We start from the raw sequence: 17,239 nt of genomic DNA on the forward strand, positions 1-17,239 counted from the left end.
AAAAATCGTTTGTTACATTATAAGATGGAGTGCGACAAACTGCTCAAACAAATGTTGGATGATGATAATAATAATAAATTTGACAAGCGAGAGAGACTGGTGGTGCTCGCAGTCAGTGGCAAAGCCAAATAATACTTGCTACCACACTCCCGATAAAATTCACAAGCTGTACGCGAGATACGAAGCGAGACTCGGCGCCGAAATGACTAAAACCATAGGGTCTGTCATAACGCAGGTCTACGCCGGTGTAGCATCGTACTTCCTTCCTATTCTGCCAGAACGTCACGTGGGAAGATCTCGAGAAAGATCTATTCATCGACCACGCTTTGAGCGCTGTCAGCTGCGTGCTGTACCACAGTTATGGCATGTTTTTGGCTCCGGTGACCACGGCGATCATGGCGATCATCACGGCAAAGCATTGTCAATTTAAAGAAGAAAAAAATAATAATGATAATAATATACAACATGGATGCGCAACAGGAGGAGGAAACGTCGACGGGGGAAGCAACGACGACACCGATACCACTAGTCACCACCAAGAATCCTAAAAAAGTTGCCGCCGGTAGAAAAGGTGGTTTAGCCAAGCACCACAAAAATAATACCCATTACACTCTGTGGATTGTTTGCCGTGACAACGGGATTAAGCGTGGTCGTCTTTATCCTGCTATATTAATAACAAGCCACCACCGCAATAGCAGACGATGCAGTTAGAAATAAATCTGCATGTTATGTTATAATTTTTGTTAAAAATATATATATATATTTTATATACACACGATGTCGTCCGAAGGAAAAACATTCGTCAATGATGCATATCATAATGACGTGTTCGAAGGACTAACTGTAGGTTACGCTCGCTTAACGAAAATGGTTCTCAAACAGCCAACGATCAAACTCGATTTCAATGTGCAGAACATGGGCATGCTCGGCATGCTCGGCATGCTCGTCATGGACTTAGGGATGGCGATGGCCACTAAGGACATTCTTGTGAAACAAGGAATTATACCGGAAAATATTTTGAAGTAATATTAAAAAACACATAATATAAAAAGAATGGCTACGATCGCCATGATGGTCGGTGGTGCATTAGTCAACGTCCTGCCATTTTCAGGCAGCAATTATCTCTTCTCCAAATTACGAACGTTGAACGCGGCCGAAATGGAAGCGGAACGTAAACATCATGATATGGCCTTGGAGAAACTGCAAGCCACGCAAGCTGAGTACATCAAAATATTTGTGCAGATAATAGAGTTCATCAACGACCAAATCTTGCATGAAAACCACACCGTTCAAACGTTCAAGAACGTTGATGACGCCATGCGAGAATACTACCTGCTCACTGATAAACGACTCAAACCTCTCCGCGACGAACCCACCCTCTCGCAGTTTTACACGCCTTCAGCGGAACAGAAAGACCAGGAACTAATTTTCGTGGCACTGGGTCTAGCAGCGACCGTGTTGATCGCCAAACAATTAGACTACACTATATTTATGTATATATATATAAAATGGGAAGACGTGCACTGTATAACTGAAAGTATGTGCTGCTAGGAAAAACTGAAACCTCCGACAGGAAGTGCACCACCGAGTATTGTGGCATACACATGATGTCCATACGAAAGGGTTTCGTGAATTACACGTGCGAAATGTGTGGTGTGGGCGTGAAATGCCATTTCGTTGTTGCAAAGCCCATGGAGCAGACGTCGTACGAGGCGATCTCTTCTACTTGACGAAAAGAGACTACTTCAACGAACGCAACCGACTGCTCAGAATAAAAATCTAACATGCATGCACAAATTTTCACGAAAATCGCTATCCAACGTATTGACGGGGTTGCTAACATTTAACAGCGAGACATACTCCGCACATCAAACAAACTGCTACAGATTTTGACTCGCAGCCGAACATACCGATGAAAATCCTATTAGAGATTTGACTTCACATGTGAAAAATCTTATTAGAGATTTGACATAGCACCTGACTAACGAACAACCGATTAGAGATTTGACTTTGCATCTGAATATAATTATTTTTCATTTAGAAAAAGTGTTCACACATTGATATAGCAACGATGATTACCGTTCGAGAACTAAAAACGATTGCCAAAAAATGCGGAGTGATCAGTTACTCCCGTTTAAGGAAACCTCAGTTGTTGAGATTGCTCAGCATCATCGACGAACGACGACAACCCAAGGTGAAACAGCTCAAATTCCAAGCGAAGGAGGGTGGGATCTGAGGTTATTCGCGCCTGAGAAAAGCCGAGCTCGTCGAACTGCTGGAGGAACACAAACCCGTCGAACTACAGTTCGCGCGGACGTAGCACGTGGTATATGAGAGGCTTGAGGATGGACGTCGACAGGAACATGGACGTCGACGACATCAAACCATCAAAAGCCCCCGTCGTGTTTCATAATCTTTGCGGTTACGATTTCTAACCTAGTGATGCAGGCCATCTCGAAAGTTGACGGCAACCTTGGACAAACCGGGCTGCAAGAATTCGGGCGACTACCACGAGCTGTACTTGAAAATGGACGTGCTGCTGCTAGCCGACGTGTTCGAGATATTCAGAAAAACGTGAACAGAATGGGTCGTCTGTCCGTCCGATATCGACGTGAATAGCATCGCGCCAGATTCGAACAAAGGCTACATGCTCGAAGTGGACTTGAAGTACCCCCTAGAAATACACGAAATGCACAACACCTATTCCCTGGCTCACGAACGATTGATGGTGAACCCGGACTGGATGTCCACATATCAACGAAACTTGCTGGGAGACAATAAGCTGGCTAACGTCAAAAAACTTGTGCTGAACTTGATGAACAAGTCAAAATACATCGTTCACTATCGCAATCTGCAGCTGTACTTGTTGCTGGGAATGAAACTCACGACAGGTGCGAAGTGCTGTACACAAACACGGATTCCCTGCTGATGGAAATTCGCACTAAGGACTTGTACGTGGACATGAAGAAAACACATGCACCTGTACGACACCAGCGACTACCCTAAAGATCACCCTATGCACAGCCAAGTCAACAAAAAGTGCTCGGCAAGATGAAGGACCAATGCGCGGGCACGCCGATTGCCAAGTACGTAAGCTTGAGACCCAAGATGTATTCCATCAAGAAAGCCGATGATGACGAAATCCGAAAGGCGTGAAAAAACACGTGGTAAAAAAACACATCAAGGAAGCCCTGTTCAAGAAAAAACGTTCAAACACCAAATGAACATGCTGAGAAGCGACGGACACAGGATATATGGACTGAGAATCAACAAAACCTTGCTGTCTCCCATGGACATGAAACGATGGATCGCCATCGACGGAGTCACCACTTCACGCGATACGGACACACACACACATGCGTACATATATCAGGGAGAAACTTTATTACAGCCCACGAGTGTACCGGAAAGGCGCTGATGCCATCACGAAAGTCGCCAAAGCTGCTCGAGTCTCGGAAGAGAAAGCCAAAGCCAAAGTTGAGAGATTCAATCGCACCCTGGCCGAACACCTGTTCTCACACCAATACTCGCAGGATTTAATCGATCCCGGAAACAGAAACACGGAATGGGTTGTACGCTTGCCATGAGTGGTGGATGTCATCATCAACGAAGTCACCAGACTTCGTAGGCAAAAGACCCATCGAAGCCATCAAAATGAAATCAGTCGAGAAACATCACCAGCGGGCGGGCGCACGTACGCGATAAAACAGAGAAAACATTACCGGACCATGTCAGCGTTAGGTACTTATACCAGCCGGGCGAATACGAGGGAGACAGCAGAAAACGCGCCACTGATCCGATATGGTCCATGAAAACGTACAACATCGACCTGGTCGACATCAATGACGGCGAACCGAACTTGTACTACTTGAAAGGCGGGCTGCGAGAACATTCATCAGAGAGGAGTTGATGATTGTACCTCACGACACAGTTCCTTACCCACCGTGTGATGATAGCTTCTCGTCATGATTTTTATCGGTCTTGCATGCTTATTTTTCTGCTTAAGGTAGCCAGCCAGCCACCCGTACACCAATCGGAGAGACACACGCACACGCTCTGCGACTCGTCGCCCACAGCTCGGAGGAGCAACCACCCCTGAGGCGATTCGAGCCTTTTCCCCGACCGACCCCATGCTCACAAAAAAGTCAATATTTCAGAAACTATTCGACCGATTTTCATCAAGTTCCTGGTCCCGTAGCCCCATAGTGTATACTACTCCCTATGCACTAACTGTTCATTCTGACATGATATATATCCTTGATCACTTCGTTGATGTTGAGCCAGGTTAAAAAAGCATGTCGCTAACATTATCCATCTTAACCAAATCGTTGTCACGAGCGAGAATAATTCTGTGCTGTCCCTTCCAAATAAGAAGCAAATAGGTCCATTAGGCCATGCGTGAGACAATTTTTCGGTACCACTCAGAGGGACCAAACACTTGTATGTTGTTTTAAGTTGTTATGGTCTCACATATCAAAATCATATGATGGCCATGTAGGTTTGGTAGCTCAAACTCAGAATGAGGCTAAATACAAGATGGCAGCCCAAAATACCCGAAGTTTCATAAAATGTCAATTCCAAGCTTGGGTACAATGTGTGAAGCCCATTTCAGTTGTTCCCCCCTGCTGTGATATTGCTGAAATATTGTTAAAAGCGGCTTAAAACTAAACTCACTCCCACTCCAAATACCACATCGATGTGGTAGCTTCCTGTTCAATATGTAGGGCTGATGTTAGAAGTGACTGTGATAGTTCCCTTAACGTCTTGTTATCACCATCGGTTTTCTGTACAATATTCCATCTATAATGCATGTTAAGGGTCCAGGAATTACCTCTGGCGATGAAACAGATTTTTCAAGATGTCTTGCTAAAGCTGCTTTGTTGGTCTATTTCATTGTCCTATCGCAGTTAGCTAGTTCCGATGGTAATAGTCCTAGGGGCAAAGCTAGTACCTTCTCTCTACAAGTCTTCATCAGAAACTTAAAGGTATGCCTCCTCTTCGAGCTGTTTGGCATTGAGCACAAGATTCTGTCGATATGCTGATCAGATCAGATGGGCAGCTGTCAAAGGGTTGATCCATTCATTTTTCCATCACATTAAAAATAGATTGAACATCAGATTCATCCTTGACTATCCTTGAATGTTCCAGTCATGGTGACTAAGGTCATGACCCTGAATCTCTGTGAGTCTTCTTAGCTGATTAAGACTTATGCTTCTATGTTCAGAGGTAATATAGTACCTACTTACAGCAGAAGGCTTGAGACTGTTCCTCAAGATCTTCAGCGAGTCAAACAGCTAGGAGAGGGGGCATACCTTCAATCTTCTGATGAAAGGCTTGAGAGTCAGACAAAGAAGTTACATGTATGATCGTCTTCCAAAACTGAAAAGTGTGAAAACATTTACTCATGTCAAGTGCCAAGAGAAGAAGAACGGGTCAAATACTGCAACAATCCTGAAAGAAGTTCACAAGGTCTTTGGCCATATGTTACTTGTCGCTCAAAGCAGGAAATAAGACACGCGAAGCTACCGCATCGATGTGGTATTTGAAGTGTACCATAACAACTCCATCAAGTCAGCAGAGTCTACGCCGGTGTAGCATCGTACTTCCTTCCTATTCTGCCAGAACGTCACGTGGGAAGATCTCGAGAAAGATCTATTCATCGACCACGCTTTGAGCGCTGTCAGCTGCGTGCTGTACCACAGTTATGGCATGTTTTTGGCTCCGGTGACCACGGCGATCATGGCGATCATCACGGCAAAGCATTGTCAATTTAAAGAAGAAAAAAATAATAATGATAATAATATACAACATGGATGCGCAACAGGAGGAGGAAACGTCGACGGGAGAAGCAACGACGACACCGATACGACTAGTCACCACCAAGAATCCTAAAAAAGTTGCCGCCGGTAGAAAAGGTGGTTTAGCCAAGCACCACAAAAATAATACCCATTACACTCTGTGGATTGTTTTGTCGCGTGACAGCGGGATTAAAGCGTGGTCGTCTTTATCCTGCTATATTAATAACAAGCCACCACCGCAATAGCAGACGATGCAGTTAGAAATAAATCTGCATGTTATGTTATAATTTTTGTTAAAAATATATATATATATTTTATATACACACGATGTCGTCCGAAGGAAAAACATTCGTCAACGATGCATATCATAATGACGTGTTCGAAGGACTAACTGTAGGTTACGCTCGCTTAACGAAAATGGTTCTCAAACAGCCAACGATCAAACTCGATTTCAACGTGCAGAACATGGGCATGCTCGGCATGCTCGTCATGGACTTAGGGATGGCGATGGCCACTAAGGACATTCTTGTGAAACAAGGAATTATACCGGAAAATATTTTGAAGTAATATTAAAAAACACATAATATAAAAAGAATGGCTACGATCGCCATGATGGTCGGTGGTGCATTAGTCAACGTCCTGCCATTTTCAGGCAGCAATTATCTCTTCTCCAAATTACGAACGTTGAACGCGGCCGAAATGGAAGCGGAACGTAAACATCATGATATGGCCTTGGAGAAACTGCAAGCCACGCAAGCTGAGTACATCAAAATATTTGTGCAGATAATAGAGTTCATCAACGACCAAATCTTGCATGAAACCACACCGTTCAAACGTTCAAGAACGTTGATGACGCCATGCAAAGGAATACTACCTGCTCACTGATAAACGACTCAAACCTCTCACGCGGCGAACACCCTCTCGCAGTTTTACGCCTTCAGCCGGAACAGAAAGACCAGGAACTAATTTTTCGTGGCACTGGGTCTAGCAGCGACCGTGTTGATCGCCAAACAATTAGAACTACACTATATTTATGTATATATATATAAAATGGGAAGACGTTGCTGTATAACTGAAAGTATGTGCTGCTAGGAAAAACTGAAACCTCCGACGGGAAGTGCACCACCGAGTATTGTGGCATACACATGATGTCCATACGAAAGGGTTTCGTGAATTACACGTGCGAAATGTGTGGTGTGGGCGTGAAATGCCATTTCGTTGTTGCAAAGCCCATGGAGCAGACGTCGTACGAGGCGATCTCTTCTACTTGACGAAAAGAGACTACTTCAACGAGCCGCGCAACCCGACTGCTCCAGAATAAAAATCTAACATGCATGCACAAATTTTCACGAAATCGCTATCCAACGTATTGACGGGGCTGCTAACATTTAACAGCGAGACATACTTCGCACATCAAACAAACTGCTAGAGATTTTGACTCGCAGCCGAACATACCGATGAAAATCCTATTAGAGATTTGACTTCACATGTGAAAAATCTTATTAGAGATTTGACATAGCACCTGACTAACGAACAACCGATTAGAGATTTGACTTTGCATCTGAATATAATTATTTTTCATTTAGAAAAAGTGTTCACACATTGATATAGCAACGATGATTACCGTTCGAGAACTAAAAACGATTGCCAAAAAATGCGGAGTGATCAGTTACTCCCGTTTAAGGAAACCTCAGTTGTTGAGATTGCTCAGCATCATCGACGAACGACGACAACCCAAGGTGAAACAGCTCAAATTCCAAGCGAAGGAGGGTGGGATCTGAGGTTATTCGCGCCTGAGAAAAGCCGAGCTCGTCGAACTGCTGGAGGAACACAAACCCGTCGAACTACAGTTCGCGCGGACGTAGCACGTGGTATATGAGAGGCTTGAGGATGGACGTCGACAGGAACATGGACGTCGACGACATCAAACCATCAAAATCCCCGTCGTGTTTCATAATCTTTGCGGTTACGATTTCTAACCTAGTGATGCAGGCCATCTCGAAAGTTGACGGCAACCTTGGACAAACCGGGCTGCAAGAATTCGGGCGACTACCACGAGCTGTACTTGAAAACGGACGTGCTGCTGCTAGACGACGTGTTCGAGATATTCAGAAAAACGTGAACAGAATGGGTCGTCTGTCCGTCCGATATCGACGTGAATAGCATCGCGCCAGATTCGAACAAAGGCTACATGCTCGAAGTGGACTTGAAGTACCCCCTAGAAATACACAAAATGCACAACACCTATTCCCTGGCTCACGAACGATTGATGGTGAACCCGGACTGGATGTCCACATATCAACGAAACTTGCTGGGAGACAATAAGCTGGCTAACGTCGAAAAACTTGTGCTGAACTTGATGAACAAGTCAAAATACATCAGTCACTATCGCAATCTGCAGCTGTACTTGTTGCTGGGAATGAAACTCACGACAGGTGCGAAGTGCTGTACACAAACACGGATTCCCTGCTGATGGAAATTCGCACTAAGGACTTGTACGTGGACATGAAGAAAACACATGCACCTGTACGACACCAGCGACTACCCTAAAGATCACCCTATGCACAGGCAAGTCAACAAAAAGTGCTCGGCAAGATGAAGGACCAATGCGCGGGCACGCCGATTGCCAAGTACGTAAGCTTGAGACCCAAGATGTATTCCATCAAGAAAGCCGATGATGACGAAATCCGAAAGGCGTGAAAAAACACGTGGTAAAAAAACACATCAAGGAAGCCCTGTTCAAGAAAAAACGTTCAAACACCAAATGAACATGCTGAGAAGCGACGGACACAGGATATATGGACTGAGAATCAACAAAACCTTGCTGTCTCCCATGGACATGAAACGATGGATCGCCATCGACGGAGTCACCACTTACGCATACGGACACACACACACATGCGTACATATATCAGGGAGAAACTTTATTACAGCCCACGAGTGTACCGGAAAGGCGCTGATGCCATCACGAAAGTCGCCAAAGCTGCTCGAGTCTCGGAAGAGAAAGCCAAAGCCAAAGTTGAGAGATTCAATCGCACCCTGGCCGAACACCTGTTCTCACACCAATACTCGCAGGATTTAATCGATCCCGGAAACAGAAACACGGAATGGGTTGTACGCTTGCCATGAGTGGTGGATGTCATCATCAACGAAGTCACCAGACTCGTAGGCAAAAGACCCATCGAAGCCATCAAAATGAAATCAGTCGAAACATCACCAGCGGCGGCGGCACGTCGCGATAAAACAGAGAAAACATTACCGGACCATGTCAGCGTTAGGTACTTATACCAGCCGGGCGAATACGAGGGAGACAGCAGAAAACGCGCCACTGATCCGATATGGTCCATGAAAACGTACAACATCGACCTGGTCGACATCAATGACGGCGAACCGAACTTGTACTACTTGAAAGACGGGCTGCCGAGAACATTCATCAGAGAGGAGTTGATGATTGTACCTCACGACACAGTTCCTTACCCACCGTGTGATGATAGCTTCTCGTCATGATTTTTTATCGGTCTTGCATGCTTATTTTTCTGCTTAAGGTAGCCAGCCAGCCACCCGTACACCAATCGGAGAGAGACACACGCACACGCTCTGCGACTCGTCCGCCCACAGCGCTCGGAGGAGCAACCACCCCTGAGGCGATTCGAGCCTTTTCCCCGACCGACCCCATGCTCACAAAAAAGTCAATATTTCAGAAACTATTCGACCGATTTTCATCAAGTTCCTGGTCCCGTAGCCCCATAGTGTATACTACTCCCTATGCACTAACTGTTCATTCTGACATGATATATATCCTTGATCACTTCGTTGATGTTGAGCCAGGTTAAAAAAGCATGTCGCTAACATTATCCATCTTAACCAAATCGTTGTCACGAGCGAGAATAATTCTGTGCTGTCCCTTCCAAATAAGAAGCAAATAGGTCCATTAGGCCATGCGTGAGACAATTTTTCGGTACCACTCAGAGGGACCAAACACTTGTATGTTGTTTTAAGTTGTTATGGTCTCACATATCAAAATCATATGATGGCCATGTAGGTTTGGTAGCTCAAACTCAGAATGAGGCTAAATACAAGATGGCAGCCCAAAATACCCAAAGTTTCATAAAATGTCAATTCCAAGCTTGGGTACAATGTGTGAAGCCCATTTCAGTTGTTCCCCTGCTGTGATATTGCTGAAATATTGTTAAAAGCGGCTTAAAACTAAACTCACTCCCACTCAAATACCACATCGATGTGGTAGCTTCCTGTTCCAATATGTAGGGCTGATGTTAGAAGTGACTGTGATAGTTCCTTTAACGTCTTGTTATCACCATCGTTTTCTGTACAATATTCAATCTATAATGCATGTTAAGGGTCAGGAATTACCTCTGGCGATGAAACAGATTTTCAAGATGTCTTGCTAAAGCTGCTTTGTTGGTCTATTTCATTGTCCTATCGCAGTTAGCTAGTTCCGATGGTAATAGTCCTAGGGGCAAAGCTAGTACCTTCTCTCTACAAGTCTTCATCAGAGACTTAAAGGTATGCCTCCTCTTCGAGCTGTTTGGCATTGAGCACAAGATTCTGTCGATATGCTGATCAGATCAGATGGGCAGCTGTCAAAGGGGGTTGATCCATTCATTTTCCATCACATTAAAAATAGATTGAACATCAGATTCATCCTTGACTATCCTTGAATGTTCCAGTCATGGTGACTAAGGTCATGACCCTGAATCTCTGTGAGTCTTCTTAGCTGATTAAGACTTATGCTTCTATGTTCAGAGGTAATATAGTACCTACTTACAGCAGAAGGCTTGAGACTGTTCCTCAAGATCTTCAGCGAGTCAAACAGCTAGGAGAGGGGGCATACCTTCAATCTTCTGATGAAAGGCTTGAGAGTCAGACAAAGAAGTTACATGTATGATCGTCTTCCAAAACTGAAAAGTGTGAAAACATTTACTCATGTCAAGTGCCAAGAGAAGAAGAACGGGTCAAATACTGCAACAATCCTGAAAGAAGTTCACAAGGTCTTTGGCCATATGTTACTTGTCGCTCAAAGCAGGAAATAAGACACGCGAAGCTACCGCATCGATGTGGTATTTGAAGTGTACCATAACAACTCCATCAAGTCAGCAGAGTGAGTTGGCCGGGGATCAGAGAAAAGCCGAGTCGACTAACATTGCTTCAGGACACAAGGTACAAGAGTGGAGACGACTTCTTACTTCAGAAAGCAAAACCAATATCGAGGTCATTGTTCAAGACTGGCAGCTTCCTCATTTCAGGACCAAAACTTGAAGACCGAATACTGTATGTGACATGTGGAAGCAAGTGCTACAGAACGACCTCTGAATCTTCAGTTGAAGAGGAATCCATGTCAACTATGCAAGAAGAAGCAGACATGCTGATGCTGTCGCATGTCCTAAACATGCATCTTTGGAATCCTCATCAGTTGTCATTTCCTCAGATGACTCAGATGTCTTTGTCTTGTCCTTAGCAAAGAGTAGTGACATTGCAACCAATATTTACATCAAAACTGGTACAGAAAATCGCCAAAGATCATTGCGGCATTTGGTCAAAGCATTTGTAAGACCCTTCCTGGACTACATACACTGTATGTGATACTGTTAGATCTTTTGGAGGCAGAGGGAAAGTCGAACTTCCTGTCAACAGCAAGGAATATCAAAGGCTTTCCAACAACTTGGGAATGAGTGGACTGTGCCACCGGGTTTGATCGACTCACTTCAAGCATTCACATGCCGCCTGTATGCTTCAGGTTATTAAGTAAGGGATATCAATCAATTGCGCTACCACTTATTTGAAGTGAGAAAAGGGACAATTGAATCAGGACAATTGCCAACCTGCTTTGATTGTTTATCTGTGCACATCCTGAGAGGAAACTATCAAGCTGCAATATGGAACAACTGTCTGGAAGCTGAATATCAAACTACACGGCCAACAGATGGTCATGTATAGGTGGACGGAATTGGTCACAGAGATTTGCTGTATGACAGGACCTCTTGCTCAAGATGCTCGTCTTGGGTTCATTTCTTGGAAGTGCACAACAGTCTGTAAACCGCCAAGTTGTTAATTCCTTACCAATGGACTGAAATGCACAGTCGGAACCAGACTTGTGACAACTTATTATGCGAGGACAATGACATGCCAAAGAGTGATACTGATGATGAAGCTGACGTTTATGATATGGAACAGTGACTATCACTACACAGTTTAAGAAACTTGAAGGTGCTCTCACCCTTTGGAGTTAAAAGGCTGTCTTTAGAATAAATGAAATGATGAGTTTTCGAAAACGTTCTTTGAAGTTACAATTTGGACACTTACCAAATCAGGAAGAAATACTATTTAATGGTGTCAAATAACACAACGTGATATTAATTAAATCTTTTTATTCATGCTAGCACCATTTTACCTCCTTTTTCACATTTCAAACTTATTAGCTGAACTATACTCATGATAAAAGCTTGGAATTGACATTTTATGAAACTTTGGGTATTTTGGGCTGCCATCTTGGGTTTACCCTCGTTCTGAGTTTGAGCTACCAAATTGAGATGTCCATCATACTTTTTTAATATGTAGAGACATAAAGGGACAAAAAACACTAAAACTTTTGGTCCCTCTGACTGATACCAATATGTGGATTTTCAGCTCCTGGCCCATGGCCTTAATCAAAATAGAGAGGACATTAACTACGCTGGATACGCGGAACTGAAATACTTGTGAGTGAGTAAGTTGAGTTTTACGCTGCTTTTAGCAATATTCCTGCAATATCACGTCGGGGCATACGAGCAATAGGCTCCATACATTGTACTCATGTGTGGAATCGAACCCAGGTATTCGGCATTACGAGCGAACGCTTTAACCAATAGGCTACCACACTGCCGAAATAAGTGTGTTCATGCAGCTGCAAAGTGGTGTGCGCATCATGTTTGAAGTAGTAATATCACTGTATGTCATCTTTAAGGCCCAAAGGGGAGCAGTAAGGTAGCCTTGTGGTTAAGGCGTTCGCTCGAAAGTCCAAAGAGACCGAGTTCAATTCCAAACAATGGGTAAAGCCCGTTTATTGTGCTCCTCGTCGTGATATTGATGGAATATTGCTATAAGCGGCATAAAACCGTACTCACCTGCTCACTTATAGTCCAAAGAGATCCAGGTTTTGTCCGGCTACCATCGGGAAAGTGAAACCCACGGGTGAGGAGTTGAAAACCCCATAAACATGATGAAAGCGAAACTGTGATTCGAACCTATGTCACACGTTTTTGCACGAATAAGGGACTCAACCTTGGCCAGCGAATTGGAGTGCCTTAGACAACTGAACAATCCATGCCTTCATCCAAAGCATATTAGAAGTAGTAGTATATGTGTATATATGTATAGGTTATAATTAGTACCACTAGTATCTAAATGCTTTTGCTTATCAGTATAGTATTCTGATAGAGATGCTTCAGTTCGCATCTGCTATCTCTGACACTTATATTAGTTGTTGTACATTTGATTCTCTGTATCTACATCTCGGGAATATTCATTTACACCTGGAACACTTCCCGAGGTCTGAAATTACTTTGCATTTTTATTACCGACCAGTACAAAGCCGCGATAAGGAACACGTGAGTGAGTGAGAGTGTGGTTTTGCCCTTTTTTGCAATATTCCAGCAATATCAATATTTTTGGCTTTTGCATTTGAGACATTTGTTCAATGTTCAATTACTCGCAAAGTCAAATCGCAAACAGTGGGAATGGTTCCCATGCTAATGATACCGTAAACTGAGTCTGAGTTTTGGTTTTACGCCGCTTTTAGCAATATTCCAGCAACATCACGGCGGGGGACACCAGAAATGGGCTTCACACATTGTACCCATGTGGGGATTCGAACACGGGTCTTCGGCATGACGAGCCAACGCTTTAACCATTAGGCTACCCCACCGCCCCGATACCGTAAACAAAACATTGGAGATGGTTTGTAACTCAAATATCTGATTGGTCCGCCCGACTGAATAGCGGACCAATGGACCAATGAAAATCAAGTACGTTGAATTTGAGATGGCGAAAACCACTAGAATGGACCTGGGGGTTAGTGAAGATTCACCGAGAGCCCAAAACATACAGAGGATGATATGATGTGCTATGTAAATGATACAATTCGAACACATTTCTTTTCAGCGTTATTTTTCCTCCATGGTGGAAGTTAGAAGCCCAAAACCCAGACATGAACATCGTCTTACATATAGTAAAGTTTGGAAAGTACAGGCGGTCTTTGTGCGCTTCCAGTTCTTTAACCGTATATGATGGTAAGTTAACTTTGCGAATCGGCACAGAACAATTGTTTCATCGTTATCATCACACAATAGATATCATGTGTGTGTGTGTGTGTGTGTGTGTGTGTGTGTGTGTGTGTGTGTGTGTGTGTGTGTCAGAGAGAGAGAGAGAGAGAGAGAGTGAGCGTATTTTTCTGATTTTGGTTTCTTTGTGTGTGCGTGTGTACACTGGTGTGCATGTTAGTATATATACTTTGTTAGGTATTGTCCTGAAAAAAGGTAACGAGAGTTAGAGTATTTGTAATATTTTTGTTTATTTCACACGACTCGACATACAGATTGCCAAGAGTTACATATTTCATGCAAATAAAATTTCACCACATGTGAAAGCACATATTTTGTTTTCCAGGTCCAGACACAATAAGCCCACGACTGGCTGTTTTCTGTAAGTCCCTTACAGATCGACATCTAGTCAGTTCGGGGGACACCATGTTTATTGCTGCATACTATGATTATGTTGGACCCGAAACATCATATTCCTTTGCTTTCTCATCAGAAAAAGGTAACACTGCATAGCAAACAGATGTTAAAAGGAACTTGTGTATATAAATATAGAGAGAGTGAGTGAGTGTGTGTGCGTGTGTGTGATAAAATTGTATATTGACTAATATTTAATTTTGTCAGTAAAATGTCAGGCAAAGAAAAAACACTTAAAATTGGATGTTGCCATAATATATACTCTCCCAAAAAAGAAACGCATCGTGAAAATAGCAATTTCATGTAACAATGAATTAAAACGTGATTCATTTTACAAAAGGTTTTGCTCTGTTTATGAGTCAAATGGTGTTTATGTTTTGAAACATCGCAACAAAACGCACCATCCGTAAAATACCCGTATTTAACAGCATGATTTTCAATTTCGGCGTGTTCAGAATACACAATTCACATGTGATGCACGTGAAAGTTGGGGATCAGATAGTCTCAATGATGGGTATAAAAGGTTGATCGCTGTCTGTCGATTATTCACTGTATTTGGAATATTGTTGACGAACGCAAAATGCCACGTCTAAGTGAAGCCAACCGTCATATCGCCATTGGTTTGCTTAAAGCTGGCCAGTCTCAACGTGCAGTTGCCCGACGCATGAATGTTCACAAAAGCACCATTTCACGGCTCTAGGAGCGATATCGCCGGCAGAATGCGGTCGCAGATGCCCCTCGTAGTGGGCGACCTCGAGCGACCACTGCGGCGCAGGATCGCTACATCCAGGTACATCACCTGCGTCATCGAACAGCTACGGCGACCAGTACCGCTCGACAAATACCCGGATTGAGGAGGCTTTCTGCACAGACCGTCAGGAACAGGTTGAGAGAGGCTGGTTTACGTGCCAGAAGACCTTATTTCACCTGCCGTAGGAGAAGTGATTTGGTGATGATCCAGGGCAACCTGACAGCTCAACGGTGTGACGAAATCCTACGCCCACACCTTCTTCCAATCATTGATCGCCAGAGGGACAATGCCAGGCCCCCACACAGCACGTCACACTAGAGACTTCCTCCAGAACGACAACATCAATGTGCTCCCCTGGCCCTCAAGATCACCGGACTAAAACCCGATCGAACATCTGCGGGATGCCCCGGACAGACGGGTGCTACGCCGTAACCCTCACCCCAGACACTTCAGCAACTCGCACAAGCACTACAGGCAGAATGGGCTGCGATTGGGCAACACAAGATTCTGAGACGTATTCGTTCGATGCCGAGGCGATGCCGTGCAGTTCTGGATGCCCACGGTGGTCACACGAGGTATTGACTTCAGCGTCACCACACGTCTCCATGTGACACTCAAACTGACTTTTCTCGAGTTGATGCCAAAGACGGATAAGTCTGCAAACCCAGTGTGCAATTTCGCTATATTTCATTGACTCATATCGCCTACAAGAAGTTTAAAATATACATAAAAATACGGTTGAAATTCCTATGTGCGTTTCTTTTTTGGGAGAGTATATATTACAGAGGTTTAAAATACAATCATGATAGACGTTCTTAATACATCGAACAAACAATTCATATTTGTTCCATCAATGCTTTCCTTGACCTACAGTTTAGTTCTGTTGTTTTAGGTTAAGTCACGATATCTTCAGTAAAGTAAACGTACACCGTTAATTGCCACTGTGTCTGAAGTCATCTCAGCATAGTACATTTTTGTATGCATATGGATGTGTGTATGTCGTCAGAGGTTCCACAATTGGCAGTGTTGAATTATGTCCCTTTTGCTTGCCAGGATCCGCTGACCTAGGGGTTTGCCTATATTATGATCCTTTACGGTAACTCTTGTAACTTCAGTGATCTACCACATTATGCCGACATGTCAAGATGTCAATACAGCAGCCATGAACACTTTCACTCACTCACATGTATCTAATGCATTCAGTTAACAAATCCTGCGGAGGTGTTCTTGATGCCAATTCAACAGTCAAACATCTGACTTCACCCGGGTATCCCCGAAACTATTTCAAGTGAGTACAGAAGGGGCGCTTATAACCACAGCCCACAACCCGGGACAAAACAATCGAAAAACTCAAATGAACACTAATCAGATTAACTATAATTTGAAAAGTTTTCTTTCCTTATTAGATATGATAGTTTAAAACAGTCCCTCGTCTTTGTATGTGGCATTAAAGAGAATGAGAACATTATAGAACATTATGAGAAAATATATAATTTTGCAGAATCATTTTTAAGAGAGACTGATAGCAAATTTTACAGATGTTTACAACAGACTGTTGATTTTAATACAGACGGCATCGGTCTGGATTCTTCAAATCATATATTTGTTCCAGCAATCAGACATGTGAGTGGACCATACAATCCCAGAACGAGTCCGAGCCTTTGTCAATATTGATATCATATTTGACGCTACAGGGTTCTTCGACATGTTCAAGCGATTTTTTGAAAATATATTTCCTCAACGATGCACATAGTAAGTATGATTAATCATTAAAACATGGCCATCTCTTCAAAATATTTAACTATTTGTTTTGGTTTCAATGATCGAGGGACGGTGAGGTAGCCAAGTGGTTAAAGCGTTCGCTCGTCGCGCGGGTTGGATTCTCCACATGGGTACAATGTGTAAATCCCATTTCTGGTGTCCTTCGCCATGATATTGTTGGAATATTGCTAAAAGCGGCG

At 43.5% G+C, this 17,239-nt stretch overlaps 1 protein-coding gene across 3 annotated transcripts in view; it reads left to right on the plus strand.

Moving 5' to 3' along the window:
• LOC124271713 (cubilin-like) overlaps positions 1-17,239 on the plus strand; it is a 67,022-nt gene that overhangs the window by 34,111 nt on the left and 15,672 nt on the right. The window contains exons 3-6 of one of the 3 annotated variants that reach the window (XM_046706877.1): positions 13,956-14,083; positions 14,460-14,612; positions 16,482-16,566; positions 16,891-17,030. The exons of the other annotated variants lie outside the window; for them this stretch is intronic. Of the exons in view, the coding sequence (XP_046562833.1) occupies positions 17,022-17,030 (9 nt within the window). The 5' untranslated portion in view covers positions 13,956-14,083; positions 14,460-14,612; positions 16,482-16,566; positions 16,891-17,021. The remainder of the gene's footprint in view (positions 1-13,955; positions 14,084-14,459; positions 14,613-16,481; positions 16,567-16,890; positions 17,031-17,239) is intronic. 3 annotated transcript variants of the gene reach the window in all.

The sequence above is a fragment of the Haliotis rubra genome, unplaced genomic scaffold, assembly GCF_003918875.1.
Source record: "Haliotis rubra isolate DU_JTF1 unplaced genomic scaffold, ASM391887v1 Scf1629, whole genome shotgun sequence".
Taxonomy (NCBI): Eukaryota; Metazoa; Mollusca; class Gastropoda; order Lepetellida; family Haliotidae; genus Haliotis; species Haliotis rubra.